The sequence below is a fragment of the Dermacentor variabilis genome, chromosome 2 (genome assembly GCF_050947875.1).
Source record: "Dermacentor variabilis isolate Ectoservices chromosome 2, ASM5094787v1, whole genome shotgun sequence".
NCBI lineage: Eukaryota > Metazoa > Arthropoda > Arachnida > Ixodida > Ixodidae > Dermacentor > Dermacentor variabilis.
The window spans coordinates 17,330,598-17,350,170 of NC_134569.1; the positions used below are offsets into that span (position 1 = coordinate 17,330,598).

The 19,573-nt window shown below is 42.4% G+C and overlaps 2 protein-coding genes across 3 annotated transcripts in view; one reads left to right on the forward strand and one right to left on the reverse strand.

The window, feature by feature from the left end:
• LOC142571438 (putative sodium-dependent multivitamin transporter) overlaps positions 1-19,573 on the reverse strand; it is a 94,238-nt gene that overhangs the window by 74,160 nt on the left and 505 nt on the right. The gene's annotated exons all lie outside the window — the stretch shown is intronic.
• LOC142571441 (hypoxanthine-guanine phosphoribosyltransferase-like) lies at positions 215-18,826 on the forward strand. Of its 2 annotated transcripts, none has more exons than XM_075679791.1 (8): positions 215-404; positions 1,638-1,744; positions 2,770-2,953; positions 4,524-4,589; positions 6,366-6,466; positions 9,429-9,475; positions 16,544-16,620; positions 18,330-18,826. In XM_075679791.1, the coding sequence occupies exons 1-8, from the start codon at positions 381-383 to the stop codon at positions 18,384-18,386; spliced, it is 663 nt and encodes a 220-aa protein (XP_075535906.1). In that variant the 5' UTR covers positions 215-380; the 3' UTR covers positions 18,387-18,826. The 2 variants fall into 2 exon arrangements, with proteins under 2 accessions (XP_075535906.1, XP_075535905.1); XM_075679790.1 differs by lacking the exon at positions 215-404 and adding an exon at positions 407-535.

The following is a 19,573-nucleotide window of genomic DNA, read 5'->3' on the forward strand; positions in this document are numbered from 1 at the left end:
GATTGAACAAGGGTCGCAAGTTCAAACTTTGTTAATCACACACACAAAAGAAAACCATTTCTAAGTGGGTTTCATAATTTTTCAGCTCACACAACCGCGCACTCGAGCGGATAAAATCCCCTGTGCTTTTGCCTACCGACGCGCCACTTTAAACATAGCGGGCAACTTGCACACACGTTTGGCGAAGAGCGCGTTTTACCTGGTTTAACCCTCTATGGTTTAACGCGCTAGTGAGCGTGCAGCACGTCACAGCGTTTCACAGCAGCCGCTCGGCCTACTGCACCAACCATTTATATAACAGCCAAGCGGCCGAGCGAACCCTTGTCGCCACTTCTCCAGCTGCGACGAAGTCGCGGAAACAAGTTGAAAACGTTCCAGCCATGGACGGCAAAAATTGCGTGGTCGTAAGTGTTCGGTTCCGTCACTACTCTCGGCTGCCGCAGAAGAAACTAGTGAGTGCACGACTGCCTGCGCTCGGTGGGGTGCCATGCCGTCTGCCTTTGAATGGGACGTCTGCTTCGCAGCTGGAAAAGAGGCAGGTCGGGGCTACGCCACGCGGCCCTGTTCGTTGCATTTTATACAAAGTACTCAGGAACAAATGCGGCGTCACACTGACAGGAAAAGCGTGCAAGCCGAAGTCATTTGTTTTGTAGTGGTGTTCTGTTACGAGTTGTTACGTCTTGCCGGCCGGCGTTGGAAGGGAGAGCGCGCGCACGTGGTTTCGACAATGCGGAGGTGGCTCGCAGCATGTTCAGTGACGCGTACCGACCTCTTCGCATGTCACACAGTCCAAACTCGGCTTTCTTAGAACAAATATGCAATGTCATGGCAGGAATGCGCGTCATGCTTCAAAAGCTCTGTCATAACGGCACGAAGGTTGACCAGAGGTAGCGTACACTCTTAAGTAAAATTACACCCTGTTGCCACACAACGATAATCATCTGTCTTGTCCGCATTTCCTTTCTTTAACGCGGCGAGCCCGGTACTTTCCAGTAACGAACGGCATGCGCGTTATCAGCATGACATAGCATTCCCGACAGGAAAATAGCGTGCGAAGCGTTTTCAAGAAAGGAAACGCAAGCAAGGCAGATCACGATTATCGTTGTGTGGCAGAGATACACCCCAAAGAATGTAACTTTGCCTAAGAGTGAGAGAGGGTGACTGCACTGCCGTTCGCGGTAATGTGGTCGCTGATCCGTTTCTTTCTTTTTTTTGTCGGTTGTTAGTATGAACAGGCATACCAACATCGTTCTTAATTTTTCTAATTGTTCCCCAAGGTAATTCAACAACTTGGATGTTACAGCGGAGAAAAAAAATTCAACAGAAATATGAATACAACACATATGTAGTACGGCCGACCGCTATAAGTTTCCAGAAAATAAATTTTCTTCCAAGTCGTCAAAGAGTTAAAATGCTAATATGAATGTATGTTGCTGTTACAGGGAAGTATGAGCGGCGCCTTTCAAATCGAATGCGGTTTCATTGGCTGCAGTTGGGGTTACAGAGCATCCAAAGTTCAGCGCATATGGTGTATTTTGACTCCACTGGTGCTTTGGAAACAGGAATAACAAGTTGTGGTAGTATAAGAGCACATAGTCTTCAGCTCAGCATGCATATTGCTTTTGTTACACTTCCAGATACCAGACAACTTTTGTGGCTACAGCACGGAACTATTCTGTATTCCCAAGCACTACAAGGATGACGTCGAGTGTGTCTTCCTCCCATGTGGACTTGTTCAAGACAGGTAAGCGTGAATTGGTCCCGTGTATCTTCTGTATTCAATTGTGGAAAGCAACGTATACAGCCATAATGTATGGTGTAGCAGATGCACAATAGTCAGTGGGTGTCGTCAGTACAGTAATGTCCTTTTATGTTATCTTGTGTACATAAATCTGGCTCTGAACCTTTTTTGTTATTCTTTTAAAAGTTCATATCTTTGTGCAAATGCAATGGATGTTTCAAAATTATGCATAAGTATTCTGCCATAAAATATTTGTCCACTTTCTAAGCCTACTAGTGTTTGAAGACACCTGATAGAATCGGCATTGCCAACCATCTTCCACTTGTTACTAAAGAACAAATTTATAAAAAACTTGACACAAAATATACTTAATTTAAAAAAAAGAAACAATGTGCCTTGCTATGCTTACAGACAACCTTCTGTGGAAATGAAGGGAAAGCTATGGAGCCCAAAGCATGCACAAATGAGAGAACATTTGAGAAAAGTCCCCCAATTTTATCCATGTTAGTTTATTCAGGGGAAGAGAAAAACGTACACCTTATTTACAACAGCTAAATCGGACAACACAAAACACCGAATTTTGAAGTTTATTACTTTGCAGTTTCTGCCTTCTGCGTCTGGACAAACGTGAAACCGCTATATGTGAACAGTTTCAATTTTTAAAAATCAAAGCGCTGACAAATGTTGTTGGACTACTTGGCATGGTAGCACAGATGATGAAGCTCCAACAACCTAGTTGTCCGCGAATATCAATTCTGAATTGTAGGCATTATGATTGTACAGCTGTATTACATATGTTCAGTAAATTTTGGTACTGTCTTAATGGTTGAAAGTGTGCATACAACCTAAACACTGTATTACATAGCGAAAATCTGGACATTCCTAGGCCATGAAATCTCCCAAAAATGTCCCCACATTCAGACTCTCATCCTTGTGGTTGACAATGCTGGTTATTGCTGTACCAGTTTCAGCAGCAAACCTAAACTGCTTAAGGTCTTCCTTATATGTGCAATACGTGGTCAATGCAGGATAGAACGAATGGCCCAAGACATTGTCTTGCACTACCAGGAAAAACCATTCCGGGCACTCTGTGTCCTCAAAGGAGGCTACCGCTTCTTTGCGGATATGCTCGACAGAGTGCGGCATTACTACCACTTCAACCAGTACTCGACACCGTTCTCCACTGACTTCATCAGAGTCAAGAGCTACATCGTAAGTTCGTACCCTAGCTCAATAAATTTTTTTTTAAATACTAATAATAAAAAGAAGGTAAAGACTTCTTAAATCAATGAGCTATGCAGTAAGGTACCGTATAGACTTATGTGAGGGTCACAACCCCAACTTGGCAGCCCAAAATTTGCAGAAAAAGAAATTTCCAACTGAGAAGCAATTGTGCTCGGTGCCCCAATGCCGGGTGTGCACATTGTCGAATTTTCGCATGCCGAGTACTTCCGCGTATCATACTACTAGATGGCAAGAGCTGCGATTTCACCTATGATGCAGTAGTACAGCCAGGGATCTGAAATGTGCACAAGTTGCCAGTTGCACCGGCACCATTTTTTGGCAAAGGGTCGGTACAGTGTAAGGGTCGCACCTCATCAAAATTGTGAAAGTGCAGGCCTTACACAAGTCTTACTGTATGTCCCCAAAATACCTAATTAATCGGAAGGGAAAGGACTTTAAAAGGACGCTAAAGAGAAACACTAAGTTTGGACTGATCAAATATTCTTCCAAAACACCATTTGCATTAATTTCTCAGTGATTAAGCAGATTATTAGAAGAGCTTATTAAATAAAGGTTAAAGTTCTTTTTGTTGAACTTTGTGCAAAAGCGCCGAGCGCCTGTACTACAGGAGTCTGACATCAGATTTAAAATAATTTTTTGGATTTCAGCCATTGTGGCTCGGTTAAAGGTCTTGAAACCTCCCGATTTCAGTCTTTGGCTCTTTTAGAATACAATGTAGCCTATCTTTATTTATAGAAAATTAACGAGGCCCTAGCGCTCGATGACGAGCTGGTACAAAAATTTCAACACTGCGGCGCCACCAGTCTTTTGTTTTCATTATTTTTCTGGCTTACGGAGCCTCGTCTCACTGTAAGATTGCCTCTCATGGTAAATATATAAGCATAATTTACTCATACAGCTCAAATTAGTTTTTTATGTTGTGTCCCTTTAACTGTCTACACAAAAGCTGTGTTTCATTTGGCTTTCTGCACACTCACCACAGTTGCTCACTGCTGTCACATTAATTCTGCTGTTGAGCATGAAGTCATAGGTTCGATTTGCAGCTTCTATTACCATATTACAGTATGGGCAGAAGGCAAAAAAAGCTTTTGTCTTGCCAAAAGCCAGATGCTACAGAACCTCAGGTGGTGAAAACTTGTCCACAGTCCACTTTGGTATGTTAAACTCTAACAATCAATCATTTTTGTGTGTTTTCACTGCTGTTTTAGAACCCAGGGCAGAATTAATACTGTGTGCTAGCACTTGAAAAGGATCTGTCAGTAAATTTCTAAAAGGACTATTTTTCTTCTTGGCATTAAGGAATAACACAAGTGAAGTACGAGGCCCTTCTGATTCTGAGCAGAACAGAAATAAATATGTTCATGGAATTCTAAAAAGTGCAAGAGTCAGCAGCACAGCAAATTGAAAATGGTTCAAACATTAGATGCACATATATTTTTCCCTGCTTTTATTTCAATAAACTTGAATGCTGGATGTTTCCTGTGTACAGGATTTTATGATGTAAACCTGTCCTTGTGCTTTTTTTTTTCGTGTTTAGAATGACAAGTCGAGAGGTGAAGTAACTGTCATGGGGCTGGACAGCATGGAAGCACTCAAGGGACAGGTAATTCACTTTTTGTAGTTAACAGAACATTCATTCTAAACCCAGACAGAAAAGTGCCTCTAATGGCGCAGGTAATTCATTATGCCATGGCAGACACCATTCTGTGCACTACTTGCAATGTCTGTACTGGGATGGCAATGTAGCTGTGCTTCACACTCCAAATGTAGAACTACCATACGTGTGTGACACCTGCCATGCTATGAATGCATGCAATTTTGTTGTTTGTCTGGGACACCTGCTATTAGACTTCCCTTGCAGTTTTACACACATGATGCTGCATAGGCACTTAATGTAAAGCTTAATAAAAGGATTGCATACGACAGTGCTAAACGTAATTTTCTCGAACCCCATCTCCATCTTTTTGTTGCTGGTTGCCATGTTACTAAGATTGCGCACTCAGTGCAACATGACAGGGAAGGAATAGAATGATAGAAGTTACAACAAATGTTGCATACCTAAAATTTATGCGAATAAGTAACATCACGAAAGATGTTATACCTTGTTTTGTGCAGCTGCTGTTAGAAATGTTACCCGCCGTGGTGGTGTAGTGGCGATGGCATTGATCTGCTAAGCCCGAGGGCGCAGGATCAAACCCTTGGCACAATGGCCACATTTCAATGGGGGCGAATGCAAAACCGCCTGTGTACCATGCATTGGGTGCACGTTAAAGAACCCTAGGTGGTCAAACTTAACCCAGAGTCCCACACTATCATGCCTCATAATCATTGTTACGAAGAGGAAGCCCGATGCACAAATATATTTACAACTATTTACATGGGGAAAAGCTACACGTGGAAAAGCCGATCGCACAGGTTGGTACAAAGGTCGCAGCTCCAGGAGACAGTCTCACTTCCTCTTGCGTGCACGGTCCTGTCGAAATGCACTGTAACAATATCTTAGCTTTAACATGCTAAAGCCCAGAATTTGATCTACTTTATTTTAGAAATGCTATGCAAGGAAGACAAAAAAGACATCATGAACACAAGCTATATCATTAATTAGTATTTGTTTTGAAAACATACATACACTTCGACAGAAAAGGGAAAACGGGGAACAGGCTGGCAACTGCCACCGGATAGGGAACAACGGCTGCCTACTCTTCAGAAAGGAGATCATTAAAACGCTAGATTATACCAATTAAACACTGAAATTTTACTATGGTGCATATTTGTGTACATGCTACTGTTGCCACACTACCGTAACACAAGGCACTAGCAATGAGGTGGAGCACCATTGGCAACACCACCTGTGGAAAGTGCTTGGCAAAATCCGTGGAAGCATTACTGCATTGCACAGCTAGTCTTCATTTGGCTGAAACAAATATTTGAGCAGGAATACTTTAACTTATTTTTTGATTACCTGACATAAATGTACACTGTAATAACAATGTTGCTATGGACAAATTTTGCTAACTGGATTCTTGCGTCTCCTGCTGTATGATCTGTACCACTCTCCGATATCCTTAGCTTTGGGGCTGGCAGATAATCCACCGATCCCAACACGGGTCCTTTCAGTTATGTTGCTTGGTGTCGTGTAGGACAAAAACAAACTATTTTGGTTTAGCACATAAGATGTTCCCAAGAGCAGAGCCCCTGGCTGCTTCTTAGTGTCACTGCCATTACCTACACATTGAACTCGAGCTTATAACGAACTAACATTGCCAAAATGTTCATCTACATATGCTGTAGGCATCTGCTTAATAAAAACATGTTTGTCTCGCTAACAGCCACCTGTTATTCCTTTGTCTGTTTTACGTACACATTCAACCATGTACAGAATATCCTGATTGTTGAAGACATCATTGAGACTGGGAAAACAATGGCTGCTCTTGTGGAGTACCTTAAGGCTTTTGAACCTAAAGAGGTCAAGGTATCCAGGTGAGTGTCTCGGAAGCATATCTCCAAACATAGCTCGCTTGAGGCACAACAATGAAAAGGACTGTAGTCGTCGTTGCAAATGTGTCTTCCATGCTCGTAGCTTTTGGTGGTGATGATGTGAAATAAGAATGTGGGCACATTCTGCCAAATGTTTATTATTTCAACAATGTTGTAGGTTGACGTTGAGTGTGTTTTCCTGAAAATTGCCAAAAATTCTTTGTACAGTGCAGCAGGGATGGCAAAACTCCTTGCAACACACTTGAAGGAAAACAATATTTGCAGTAAATACTGCCAACTCAACAACGACCAATCATTTACTGGAAGTCCTGAGATTGTGAACAGTTCTAAGGTATTCATCCCTAAAATGTGTGCCAAACATCTGTGTACTGGAATCCATTCAATGAGTGATTGATTGATACATTCTAATGTCTAACGCAACACTTGGGCCATTAGAAATGCTGTAGTGGAGGGCTCCAAATTTTGGCCAGCTGAGGTACCCTGCAACGTTCTTCACCATGATAAATCTTTGATACTCAGCAACTGCTGCTATAAATTCAAAAGGCACACCAATAAGTGTTTGAGAAGATTTTTTCTAAAAGAATAAGGCAAATGCACATGCACTTGTGGCATTGAGCAGCAAATGAAAGGGCAAACAGAGCAAAAGTTAACATTCGATAAACTGAGAATCGATGAGAAAGTTTATACTTGGGACCCAGTGAAGAATATTAGGACTGAGTTACCACAGAAAGCAAGTCTTTTGAAAGATTCCCTATCCACTTCGATTTCGTTCTGAGCAATTGTCAAGGGTACCCATCTCTCAGAACGCAGGCGCGCAAAGCAGCGAAGCCCCGCCGTGAAACAGCGAAAGAAACAGTGAAGTGCGTACCCTACACAGTGGGAACAAGCGAAGCCCTTGCATTAATTTTTAAGGGCTACTGTGTTTAAATCGCCCACGTGCTTTCCTGAAAACTTGGCCACAGATGGTTTGCGCAAAAAACCCTTTGCAACACACGGACTACCCGGGAGTGATATACAAGATACCATGCAAAGAGTGCGACGTGTCATACATCGGCGAGAGCGGAAATTTTAAACTGCGCTTGAAATAACACATGAATGACATCGCCAAGGGCTACACAGCCGCGAACGCCCTGGCGGAACATCACAAACTAACCGGACACATCACTTACTAAGACTCGGCAGCCCATCATCACAAAAGAGAAACACTTATCTGCCCACTTGCTTTTAGAATCATTTTACATCCAATCAACTAGACATACGATAAACAGGACGCGGGGTACACCTGAACGCTGCACCACCTCACCCATAAATAGCCGCGCGCCCATGCTTACATCTTCATTGTGATCAAGGGACCTGTATGGGACCCGAAACTAGTTTTTTTTTAATTTTTATTTTATTCTTGGCGAATGCTCGTTTTTTGGCACCAATATGTTTCCTCACCAGACAAGTTCTCATCGAACACTTGACTATTGCTAACATATGTAACAATAATGGCCAATTAGATGCATTTTTTTTTTTGTCTTTTCAAAGGCGTTTGATGCCGTCCGGCATGAGGATTTACTCGCAAAACTGTCGGCCTTTGGTATTAGTAACAAAATAATATCCTGGATCAAGTTTTCTAACCAATCATAAACAGAGGATAACAATTGATACTCATGTTTCACAACCACTCGACATCTACTCCGGAGTACCACAAGGATCAGTTCTCGCGCCATTCTTGTTCTTGATGTTTATTAACAACATCCAGTTCTTTGTTAAAAACTCCATTCAGACGTGCCTGTTTGCCGACGACACAGTCATAAACAACTTGGATGACCAAATATAACTCAACAATTCACTGCAAACAATTCACTCCTGGTGCAACACTTGGGGCATGAAACTGAACCCTACAAAAACACATTACATTTCTTTTACAAATAAGAAACTCCCACTTAACTTTACATATGCGATCGGAAGCTCAATAATAAAAAGCGCCAGGCAAAATACCTAGGCATTAAACTCGCGCCTAACCTTAACTCGAAGTCACATATCTCGACCATGTGTCAAAAAGCCGAAGGCAAACTATCCTTTTTAAAAAGGAAACTGCACACTACACCACCACACCTCAAACTAAACACGTACAAAACATTGATAAGGCCATGCCTAGAATACGCTGATATAATCTAGAGTCCTCATCAAAAATACCTTATCAACAAAATAGAATGCATACAAAAATAAGCAGTCAGGTTCGTATGTTCAGATTACAAAAGGCAATCTAGTGTCTCAGGTCCGATCGCAAGGGCAAACCTAAAATACCTCTCGCAGAGAATAATAATTTCTTGACTAAAATTTATCACCTATCCTATGGTCATTTCCAGGCAACACATTCTCATTACCTGCATGATCCTCCTGGACACTCAACCAGACTAAATCATTCTAAGACAATCCAACTACCCCCAAGTTGTGTTGACGTTCACAAACACTCCCTTTTTCCGTCAGCCATTTCCCAGTGGAACAAGTTAACAAATGATATTGTATGTTGCAATGACATAGACTCTTTTATGAACCTCATTCACTGTATTGACTTCTCACCATGAATTTTTTTTTTAATATGTACTCGCATTTACCATCAGATTTCTGTACCACTCCTGCACGGGCCATGAAGGGCCTGCAGTATATTCAAATAAAAAAAAAACTGCAGTGCCACTGCTTCTGGCGATACAGAACATGTCAGATGGAGAAGCACTGTCAGAGCACCCAAAAAACTTTTATGTACACTCTAGCGCTGCTTTCAGGGATTTTTATCAACCTTCACGGAATTGCTTGTGGTAGCAAATATTCAGAATTTAGTTTAAAATTGTGTTTTCGTACAACCTTGCAACATTGTCTGTAGCCAAAAGCACCAGGCTAAACTTTACTCAGGTGCGATTCCGGTCAACACATCTCCTTTCTCTGTTTTGTGCAGCTTGTTTGTCAAGAGGAGCCCGAGGAGCTCTGGTTACAAGCCAGATTGTAAGTTGTGCTTGACGTACTGAAACTATCTTAATGCAAATAATAATGTCACTTTTCTGTATTTTTGAATTTATAACGCTTAAAGCAGTCTTTGTGCTCTTACTCTAGCATGGCACTACAGCCATAATAAATCGGTAAGAAAGGTAAAATGACCCACCATGGTTCAACACCATAGCCTTAATGGCTATGGTGTTGGGCTGCTAAGCACAAAATCACGGGATCGAATCCCGGCCACGGCAGCCGCATTTCGATGGGGGCGAAATGTGAAAACACCTGTGTATTTATATTTAGGTGCAAGTTAAAGAACCCCAGGTGGTCCAAATTTCCGGAGTCCTCCACTACACTGTGCCTCATAATCAGACTGTGGTTTTGGCATGTAAAACCCCATAATCTAAATTTTTTTAAAGAAAATAATCAACTAGGCATTTGAGGTACAGCGCCCGGTGGGCAGTTCTATTGGTCGAAAATAAAAGCATAAAAGAAATATGCACTGAAAGCAGCCATACTTAAAGAGACACCAAAGACAAATATTAAGCCAACCTAAGGTGATAGATTAATGCTCAAGAATGTCTAAAGCGACAATATTATCACGAACAGAGCTTTAGTAATCGAGAAACCACATAAAGGCAGGACACAGATTTCCTCAGGACATTCAAGTACTAGCACGATGACAAAAACACCCCTCATTTTAATTCCGTCGCTGGTACTCAACTACTTGTAATAAAAAGATTATTGTATTGCATTATAAGACAAGAGAAAATGTTACTTGACCAGTTCTATTTGATTTTTAGAAAAAATAACTGTCACCCTTGACAAGGATGCTCGTGGCAGAAAGGTTTAATTTTCCCCACTCTCCGCCACCCGCACTTTTGGATTTCAATAGTTTCTTTATTGCATAGTGCTGCACTGGTCCTGCTGTCTCGTGAAACTTGCACAAACAGCAAGTAGCAGAGAATGCCACGTCCATGTGATGTCATGGGAATCCTTAACAGACCGCACCACTTGACCGAGAGCAGCTGCAGTGGCAAATCTAACACTCTGTCTCGGTCCAGTTTTTCCATGGCTGCACATTGGCTTTTTGCGCAGAAAACTGTAGCACCATCTGTTGGGTGCCATTTTGCTCACTGATGGCAGTAAAGGGCTGTGATGGCATATGCAACATCACCACTACCAACTCGGTAGCGGGCAATTTTAATTGATCTCAAAGTACGCAGACCCTTCAGGCACAATTTTCTCTTAAGCTAACCCTTTTCTTGGCGAGAACCAAGCGCTGCGAGGTTTCTGGAATGGTATTTTAACCGTCCACATTGACTTAGTATTTGCCTGTAATGTCCCTTTGTGAAGTTGTGCCACATTAACGGGAAATGAGAAATAAATTTTGATCACATACAAGCTGTCCCAGCTATCATACATGAATTTTTTTTTTAAAAGCGGATAATTCTATGCAAATGGATGTTCAAAGTCCAGATAAGGAATCATTAGCAATTTTTTTTAGTTATTTAAAACATAGGGGTGGGCGAATATCCTAATGTGAATTGAATACAAGACTAACTATACGTACTTGAAAACAAGCTATTTGTTATTTTTAAATGCTTGAAGTGAACCAAATATTTTGCAACAATCTTCTGTTCTGTCTGCTGAACAAAGGATAGAAAATTTTGTTTTGCATTTTAGTAGTTTCGTTATTGCGTAGTGCTGCTGAGACATCCACCCTATTGTAGCAACTGCTACAAAGGAAATCCATACGACATGATAATGCAGTGCAAGAAACGCAGAAAAAGAGACAGATAGAAAAGGAAGAAATACGGTGCTACACTCACGACTGCTCATTAGGCACAAAGCTTGCTACATATATATATACTGCGCACACTCTCTACACCAGGGGGCAGCAAAGAGAAATTGGCAGGTCATCTTGTTTGTGACAAACCTAGCAATTTCATTTCTGCATAATATAACGAAACAGATGTTTGACTAACGCATGCTTGACCACTGATATGAATGTGATATGCCTCTAGCAGTTTCTGCGCGGTTTTATCTCTGCTCCTACCCAGGATTCTCACCTCAGGAAAACGTTTATAGCGTCACGATCTGCAATGCACAGAGATGGGCACTCATATCCTTTTTTGAATTGAGTGCTCCCTCATTCGGTAGGTTTTTCTGTTATTAAGTAGGTTTTTCCATTAAGTTATCCTGCAGTATGAAACCCATACAGTTTCCTTGGCTTTTATTCCGAGGAACTCATGGGTTTCCTTTGTAGCAATTGCTACGAGTGGGTGGATGTCTAGTTTTCCCTTCATTAATTCTCTCCACCTTGTGGGTTTCTGCAGAACCATTACGTCAAACTTGTGCCTTTGCTTTAAGTTGTTGATGGGTTCGACTTCGCCCTGCCATCTGCTAGCCATCTGGTTAGCTCAGATGGTAGAGCAGCTGCCCTGGAAAGGCAGTGGTCCCAAGTTCGAGTCCCGGACCAAGACTAATTTTTCTTCAACTGCGAGGCTTTTGTTCCAAGGAACCTATATGGGTTTCCTTTGTAGCAATTGCTACAATTGTGTGTATGTCTCATTTTCCCTTTATTAATTACTTCTTTCCACCTTGCGGATTTCCACAGAACAATTACATCAAAGAAAGAACATGCATGCTGTTATCGTTCCCTTTGAGGCGCCACTTGTCATTATGCATAGAAAAAACTTTTTTCTTTACATAAACATTCTTTTTGGGACCTAAGAAAGACAAAACCACTCAATTCTTGAAAGTTATCATGAAAACTTATTATTTGTAACATCGTACACAATTGTGTACACAGCGCCTCAGTGGTCACAAAATTCACTTGTGGAAGGCGAGGAAGCAATGTCGCTCTTTTGTTAGGCACAGTGGTACGGCACATTTCATGCAGAATATCTGGGACCTTCCTGTGCACTTCTCGAGCTTGCACCTTGATGGCTCCTTTTGGTTGCGGGCTTCGGGCCAACGGTCTAAGGAGTCGTAGCGCGCGTCGGTGCAAGGAAGCGATATTCTTGCTTTTTTTTGTCCTATCCTTGGTTGTGATGCTTGGATCTCTGTCAGAGAAGGCCTTCCACACTTTTTCTTGGGCAGTACCGACTTAATTAGTGCTTCGGCAACTTGCAAGTGAAAATTCATAACATGTAGGAGTTTAGCTCTAGGCAGCGTTTGATTGTCACGGAGGTATTCCAGCCAAGAATTGCAGATAGCCATGTCCACAAAGTGAAAAAGCACCCTCAGTGTCCACTTCTACAGCTTGCGTTTTCCCTGCAGCAGCATCTTCATCTTCTGCGAGGTTGGTGAACGCAGCTGCAATGCAGGCGTCGGTCGATTCACACGTGGCGTCTTCATCGTCACTTTCCACGACGTCGGAAACATTTATATCAGCTGTGGGCTCCAAAAGCCTTTCAGCTGATTCTTGGGTTTTCTCATGCTTTTTCGTATTGTAAAAAGAACAAGGAATGGCCAAAAAACCTGGAAAAAAAATAAAAGCAACTCTCGGCATTCTTCATTTCTGCAGTGTCCACGGCGCTTTGTACACAATCGTGTGCGAGCGTTAGCATTCGGTCATCTCCTCAGAAATGATGAAATTATCACTCCTCGGTACTTTATATCCTAGAGCGAAATCTGGTGCTGCTGCGCTGTGGTATGCATCGGAACGCCGGTATATTGCGACTTCGGATTGGCATCGTTCTCGGAGAGCCAGGCAAGCACCGTTCCATCTGTCACAATGATTAATTTTCTATTAAAACAGCACGTAAAAAGCTGTTTTAGCTTTACTATTACACAAAAACATGTTTAACTATGAGAAGTTGTTATTGCATGTACAATTATATGAAACGTAAAAAGTATCAGCGGGCCGCTAAAGTTGGAGGACAGACGATAAGATTTGCACTCACTTTGAAACAGTTTGTCGTCTGTTCTTGCCTTTCTTCGTTTGGTCATGCATTGTAGGTGAGTAAAGATGTAATATGCGTGAATGGAAACATTTTATAAAGATCTTACTTTAGGAACGTGTTATTTGTGTAGCCATATCTACGTTCTAGACGGAGCCTCTTGCAACACCAGACAACACAGGCCTCGCAGACACCTATACCGTCATTCCCATGACGGCATGGCTCCTCTTAAGAAACTCCCATAGACGGTGACGCCTTATTTCCCTCTAGGTGTTATAGTGAGAAACTCTATGCTTTATATAATGCACAAGCGCGTCTAATTTTTTTTTTTTTTGCTTGCTACAACGTAAAAAAGCGGCTCTAAAGAAATAAGAACTTGACTCGCCGCTCTTTGCTGCTCCTGCGTCCGCCATTTCTGGTTTTGATATGAACATCTTCACTGAAATGCAACAGATGGCGCCCAAAATGCACATGGTTGTCAGTTTAAAGTTTGCAAATGGGCTAAAAACAACCTAATGGAGAATTGTGTATCCTTTGTGAACAAGGTGCCTTAAAGGGTAAACAACAGATGGACAGCTTGTTTGATGATGCTGCTACCCTGTGCACATGGACACACACAGTCGCATGATGTAACATGGGTGTGTAGTCACATGGTATTTTTCACATATCACAGGCTTTCTTTTTGCTGGAAAAAATAAACATGCAGTGTGTACCTTGTTGGAAACATCTTATCATATCTCAAGATTCTCTACAACTTCTTCACAGTCATCTTCAGAAGGAAAACAATTTAAAAGTTTGCTAATTACTTTCAATTAACCAATTCAATGTCATGGACTAAAAGATTATGCAGAACCCACACACTGGGAATCTATGTTATGTGAAGCATTTCGCAGATAGCTGGCTACCCTCAGTTGTTTGGGGATATGCAAAGTGTTACCACGTGGATCAACATGTTTGTGTAAGGCATTCAGCTGTGTGTCTTATGCGAGCATGTGTATGAGGACAGCAAAAAGACAATGGTGACAACAATCATGTGATCACGATGGCCTGATTGCTAATCTGGCCGTTGAACGCAAGTTTACGACATGCCGATTGTTCGGTTCTACGTAAGTACTGGACAAGCGCAAGTTATAGAAACAGAATTGTGATGTCATACAGTCTATGTTAAAATGATAGCATTTTCACTCCGGTGTTAAATGTTAACCTGTTGACCTGGGCTGATTACGAAGGTGATAAAATGTCGCACGGCTTCTGTGTAGCTTTAGCTGCAACGAGAAAAGGACTAGGAAATGTATCCAGGAGGTAGTGCAGTCCAACGCGGCGTCTAAAGTGTGAAGGAGAACAACTTTATTGACTCGTAAATCTGACTGGCGTACATGGGTGGAGCTTCTATTCCAGGGCCCCACTGGCTTCTGCGGCGTGCCAGGCCTGGTTGAGAGTTGCCAGCTGGCTTCCCAAGTCTAGTTAAATCAGTCGCGCCTCCCGCAACCAGTTAGTGAGAGAATTCCTGATTAGCGGCGAGATGGCGTCTGCAGGGCACCTCGGGCATTGGTCTGTCATGTGCTGGAATGTAGATACGTGTTCACACCAGGGACATTTGTCTTTGTGTCTGTCGGGGTACATCTTGTGTAGCCTGAGCAACCGAAGAAACGAGTTCGTCTTTAGCCAGCACCAGTCCCTTGCCTGCCCCCTGTTGAGCTTGGGATGGGGAGGAGCCTGTGCATCTCCAGTATTTCTCGTGGCGTGCCATGTGTGTGGAAATCCATTGAGGCAGAGTGATCCACGGCTCGGCCTGTCATATCTTGAACCAGGCAGTCTACCCGTTTGGTGCGAGAAACTGGCACATTGTGCACCAACTAGATATCTCGGAGGTGCATGAGATCATGGACTAACAGCATCAGGCTGCTGTACTGGAAGTCAGACTTTTGATCCCAATGTTGGCCATGAATTTGTTTTACAGCGAAGCTGTTAGCCTCTAGCTGGTCAGGATTTTTTTTTGTCCGCATCCGCGGCACTCACACAGAAGGCCAATCTCGGAGACAGTGCAAAGAAGTTGGAAGCGCAGTGTGCTGCTTATCCAAGAGGCATCGCATAACATCAGGTGTTGTCATCACTTGACGAAGACAGTCACATTTGACATCAGATTATGTCATCAGGCGATATCGTCACATGACGATGCTGTTATTCTCGTATATTCGAATTACAATCCGCAGCTATCATGTCTGCAGCTTGAATGTAAGTCGTAGCTTACGAATTTTGTGATGCAGATTAAGAAATTCAATTAGTTCAATAACACACTTGCACTTGGCGGAGGGCCAAGGAGAATGAGCATGTATGCTGCACTTCTCGCACACGTGCACATTGACGTGCGTGTGCACACAATGTACCTGTCCTTGATGTGTGGGCACTCTGCCCATGGTATCTGTCGCACAGTGTTTGCTGCGACCATAATCGACATCATGGCAAACACTGTCCAAAAACCATACACCTTGCAGCCATGGCCACTCAGGTAGACCTCAAATGGAAAAGGGCTTTGTCTTTGAGTTTCCACATGACATAAATATGTTTTCTTGCATATTTGAATTAGAATCCGAAGCTATCATGTCTGCAGCTTGTGTTTGTCATACTTTATGAATTCTCTGATGCAATAAGACCTTGCGCTTGGCGGTGGGCCTAAGGGAAAGAGCATGTATGCTGCACTTCCGCACACGTGTGTGCATGCGTGACATACATCACTTGTGGTGGCAGTGTTTGTCTAACGTAGACAACAGCTTTGCTGTACATCCGCCTTTCACAGCGTGAAGTAGAGGTGGATTTTTTTTATTGGAGAGGTCCGAACGGAGGTGAGGAGGAAAACTACCTACCGCAATGGGGCAAAGAACCCTTTACATTAAAGTTACATGCAGATTCTCAACTTAACTTCAACGTGCACTTTCATCTTATTTGCATAGAACGATCTGTTATTTTTATTTATTTATAGTTTGTGCATGATAGCTGCGACACCCTGTATAGGTCCACATTTTGTGTTAAGGAAGATGAGAGCAAACTTCATACCTGCAAAATTTTACTGTTGTTCATTTTCATAGCTGCTTGCCATGCCAACAGGCTTGGCAGATGTGTGACCCTCTTGTAGGGCTGTTATACTTGCTCATGTGCAATTTTCCCACTGCAGACTGCGGCTTCGAAATACCTGACAAGTTCGTTGTTGGCTATGCATTGGACTACAATGACCATTTTCGTGACCTAAGCGTAAGTGTCAATTTTCTTCAAGAAAAAAAAGTTGCTGATATTTGTATTGAGTACAGAGTGATCTCTGGTGACATTGTGGACTCTGCAATGAAACCAGACATTGCAGCTTTGTAGTTAGAACTGAATATGTTGACATCTAAGCATTATTCATCGCTCTGATATATACAAGTAATTTGGGAATAGGAATTATGCAGCAGTTTACAGAATTTGCCTTTACTGCAGAGTCATGGAGTTGCAAACTCGCAGCTTGTTTATTTGTATGTAGTTGCCGTCCAGTAGTAGTTGCAGTCCAGCGCCTGTGTATGTCCTTTGTATGTGTTATTTACACAGTAGTGCAGAAGCACATGGGCAACGAAAGAAAGACTGGACACAGCACTAGTCTTTCCCTTTCGTCATCTATGTGCCTCTGCGCTACTGTGTAAATAATGCCATACCAACTAGCCCACCAGTCTGTCCGTTTGAACTTTCCATGTGTGCATGTACGTGTCAGATATAAGTGTGCTGCTTCAATATTATGGCTCACCAACTAGCCCATCAGTATTCTTTAAGCATATATTTACCAACTGAAAAAAATTAGGGCCCAAGTCGTGAACCTGCTCTGAAGAGTTGCTGTAATATGAGTATTCCTTAAATGCAGCCAATAACCCTGAAGTACAGGCCAAGCTTCACAAGGAAGTCTACAAATGCTTTGCTTCACATGGATGTGTCACTATTTGAATACAGTTGGCGTCAAAAGTCTATGGGAGGTGGGGTCATAGAAAAAAAAACGGAATGTTTTCTGAACATTAATTCACCACCTGGATTTCTGATTTGTTGCCTCTACAAGTATACCTGACAAATATTGTGTAGTGTTGTTTTACTGGACGCATGCTAAAACTTAACTGAAATTCGTCTTCACGGAACCTGCATCTCGCCCACTTTTGACGCTGATTGCACTGCCCAATGCCATGAAGTGTTATCTATTGTGTATAGATAGCTTTAATGGTTACTTAATTAATCTTATCATTTCAAGTCTCTTTCAATATAAAATTGAAGTTAGCCCCAGTTAAAGCTTGCATTAATGGCTAGCAACAAAAGTTTCTTGACATAGTGCATGTCAGATCTTGCTGTTAGCATCTTCCGGCTGGTTGCCACTAATTTGCAGCATGCCAGTTCTCGGTTCTTCTGTCAGTCAGGATGGGACTCTCTGAGCTAGAGAAAGGCTGATTCTGATGTTAGGTGTAATTACCTGTCCAACAAAAACATTTCAGCAAGCAACACTTTGGACATGAAATTTCCAGCAAGGCTAAACGATCCAGGAAACTAGCACAGCTGCATCCACTTAGGCACACACATTGCAGTCATCTCTGCCTTGCCAGCTGGTTTGCAGACAGCCATAAAATGCGAAACAGTGTACCTTCTTATTCAAATGATGTGCAGTGAGAAAATATGCAGATGTAATGCATTCTTTGACACTAAATGCCAAGTCTGTTTTTGTAAGAAGCCCACATATTTCACCCTGGGGTATTAAATGAAATGGTCTAACTGCACATGCAAGTGCATTTCAGTACATTCCTTTATTCAGGGAATACTGGCATAGCTGTAAACCTTAAATAATTTACCACTAGAGCTGCCACTGGCACATACTAAATAGCACCAAAGTAAAGCATATTGTGAAATTGTGTAAGCTTCTATGTGAATATTGTATTTGCCTTTTTTCTTTTTTCCAGCATGTCTGCATCATCAGCAGCCAAGGCAAAAAGAAGTATGCAACAGCACGATTCTAAGCCCCCCTGATGTCTTTGTCACCGTTACCTCCATCAGAAGCATATTATCTGCAGTAGTCACACACAGACGCAATATTGGCCGAGCATTCACAGTTCCGTTTCACGGAAGACGGTTTTCAGTAGACTGGTGTGCTAGTAGCACCTACCTTACTTGTGTGCTTTGTTCACTTGCACTTACGTACTTCTGCTACTTAACAGTACGCATTCCATTACAGACGCACAGTGAGACATGTATGCTGTGGTGACGTTAGGTGCAAAGTTTTGCTCTCTCAGAAAATTGCACTTCTTTAAAGAACCGGTGATGTTGCGTGACTGCCAATGCAGTGCTTATGTAACTATAGTTAGCGTCGATTGTTTCATGGTGAAAACTGCCCAGTGATGTCTGTACTTCGTGTGCCAGATGTTATTTTCGTAAAATAAATACGTTTTTTGCAAGAACACTTGTGCATTGGGAATGTTTGTAGATTGAAATGGGGGAACACTCTTCAACACAGGAAAGAGGCTGGTGGGTAAGCACTGTACTGAGATGCTTTGTACATTATATTGCACATTGGCTTCAAAATGATTACGTAAAATATAAGTTGGACGCCTGCGGAAGAGTATCGAACTGATTTAGTTATCTTCTGGCCGCTAGCGTTTGAGAAAATTGACTAACTTGGCAGAGGCTGTTGTGCCATAACAGATGACGAAAACCAACCCTGAATTGTTTCAAATACTGCGGAATGAAGTGAAAATGTAGATAAAGCAGTGCAAACATGGCATCTCACCACATGATGATGCCTCTTCGTCTCGCTGTTTATGCTAAGAAAAAGCTGTTTTTACCATATCAAACGGGAGGAGATGGTCACTTTGCCTACTTAGTGCCTACTTAATGGAGGTTCGGCTTCTGGCATTTAACACTAATAATAAAAAAAAACGTTCGTAACATATCCATCAGTAGCAAGAACAGACTTGCAAAGCGACGACATGCCTTTGAGTTGTCTTGGGCTCTAGGGAAGGTAAATGCAGGCGGCATCACCACACACACACACAAAAAGAACGGGGGATACACCATTGCGAGATTAAGCTGTAATACGCAGCCCCCCTCCCAAGCTTTCTTTCGTTCCCAGAACTTTTTTTTCCCCCTCTGTTGCATGTCTTACTGACAATCACTTGTGTACGAAGGTGCCGGACGCGCGACGACCTTC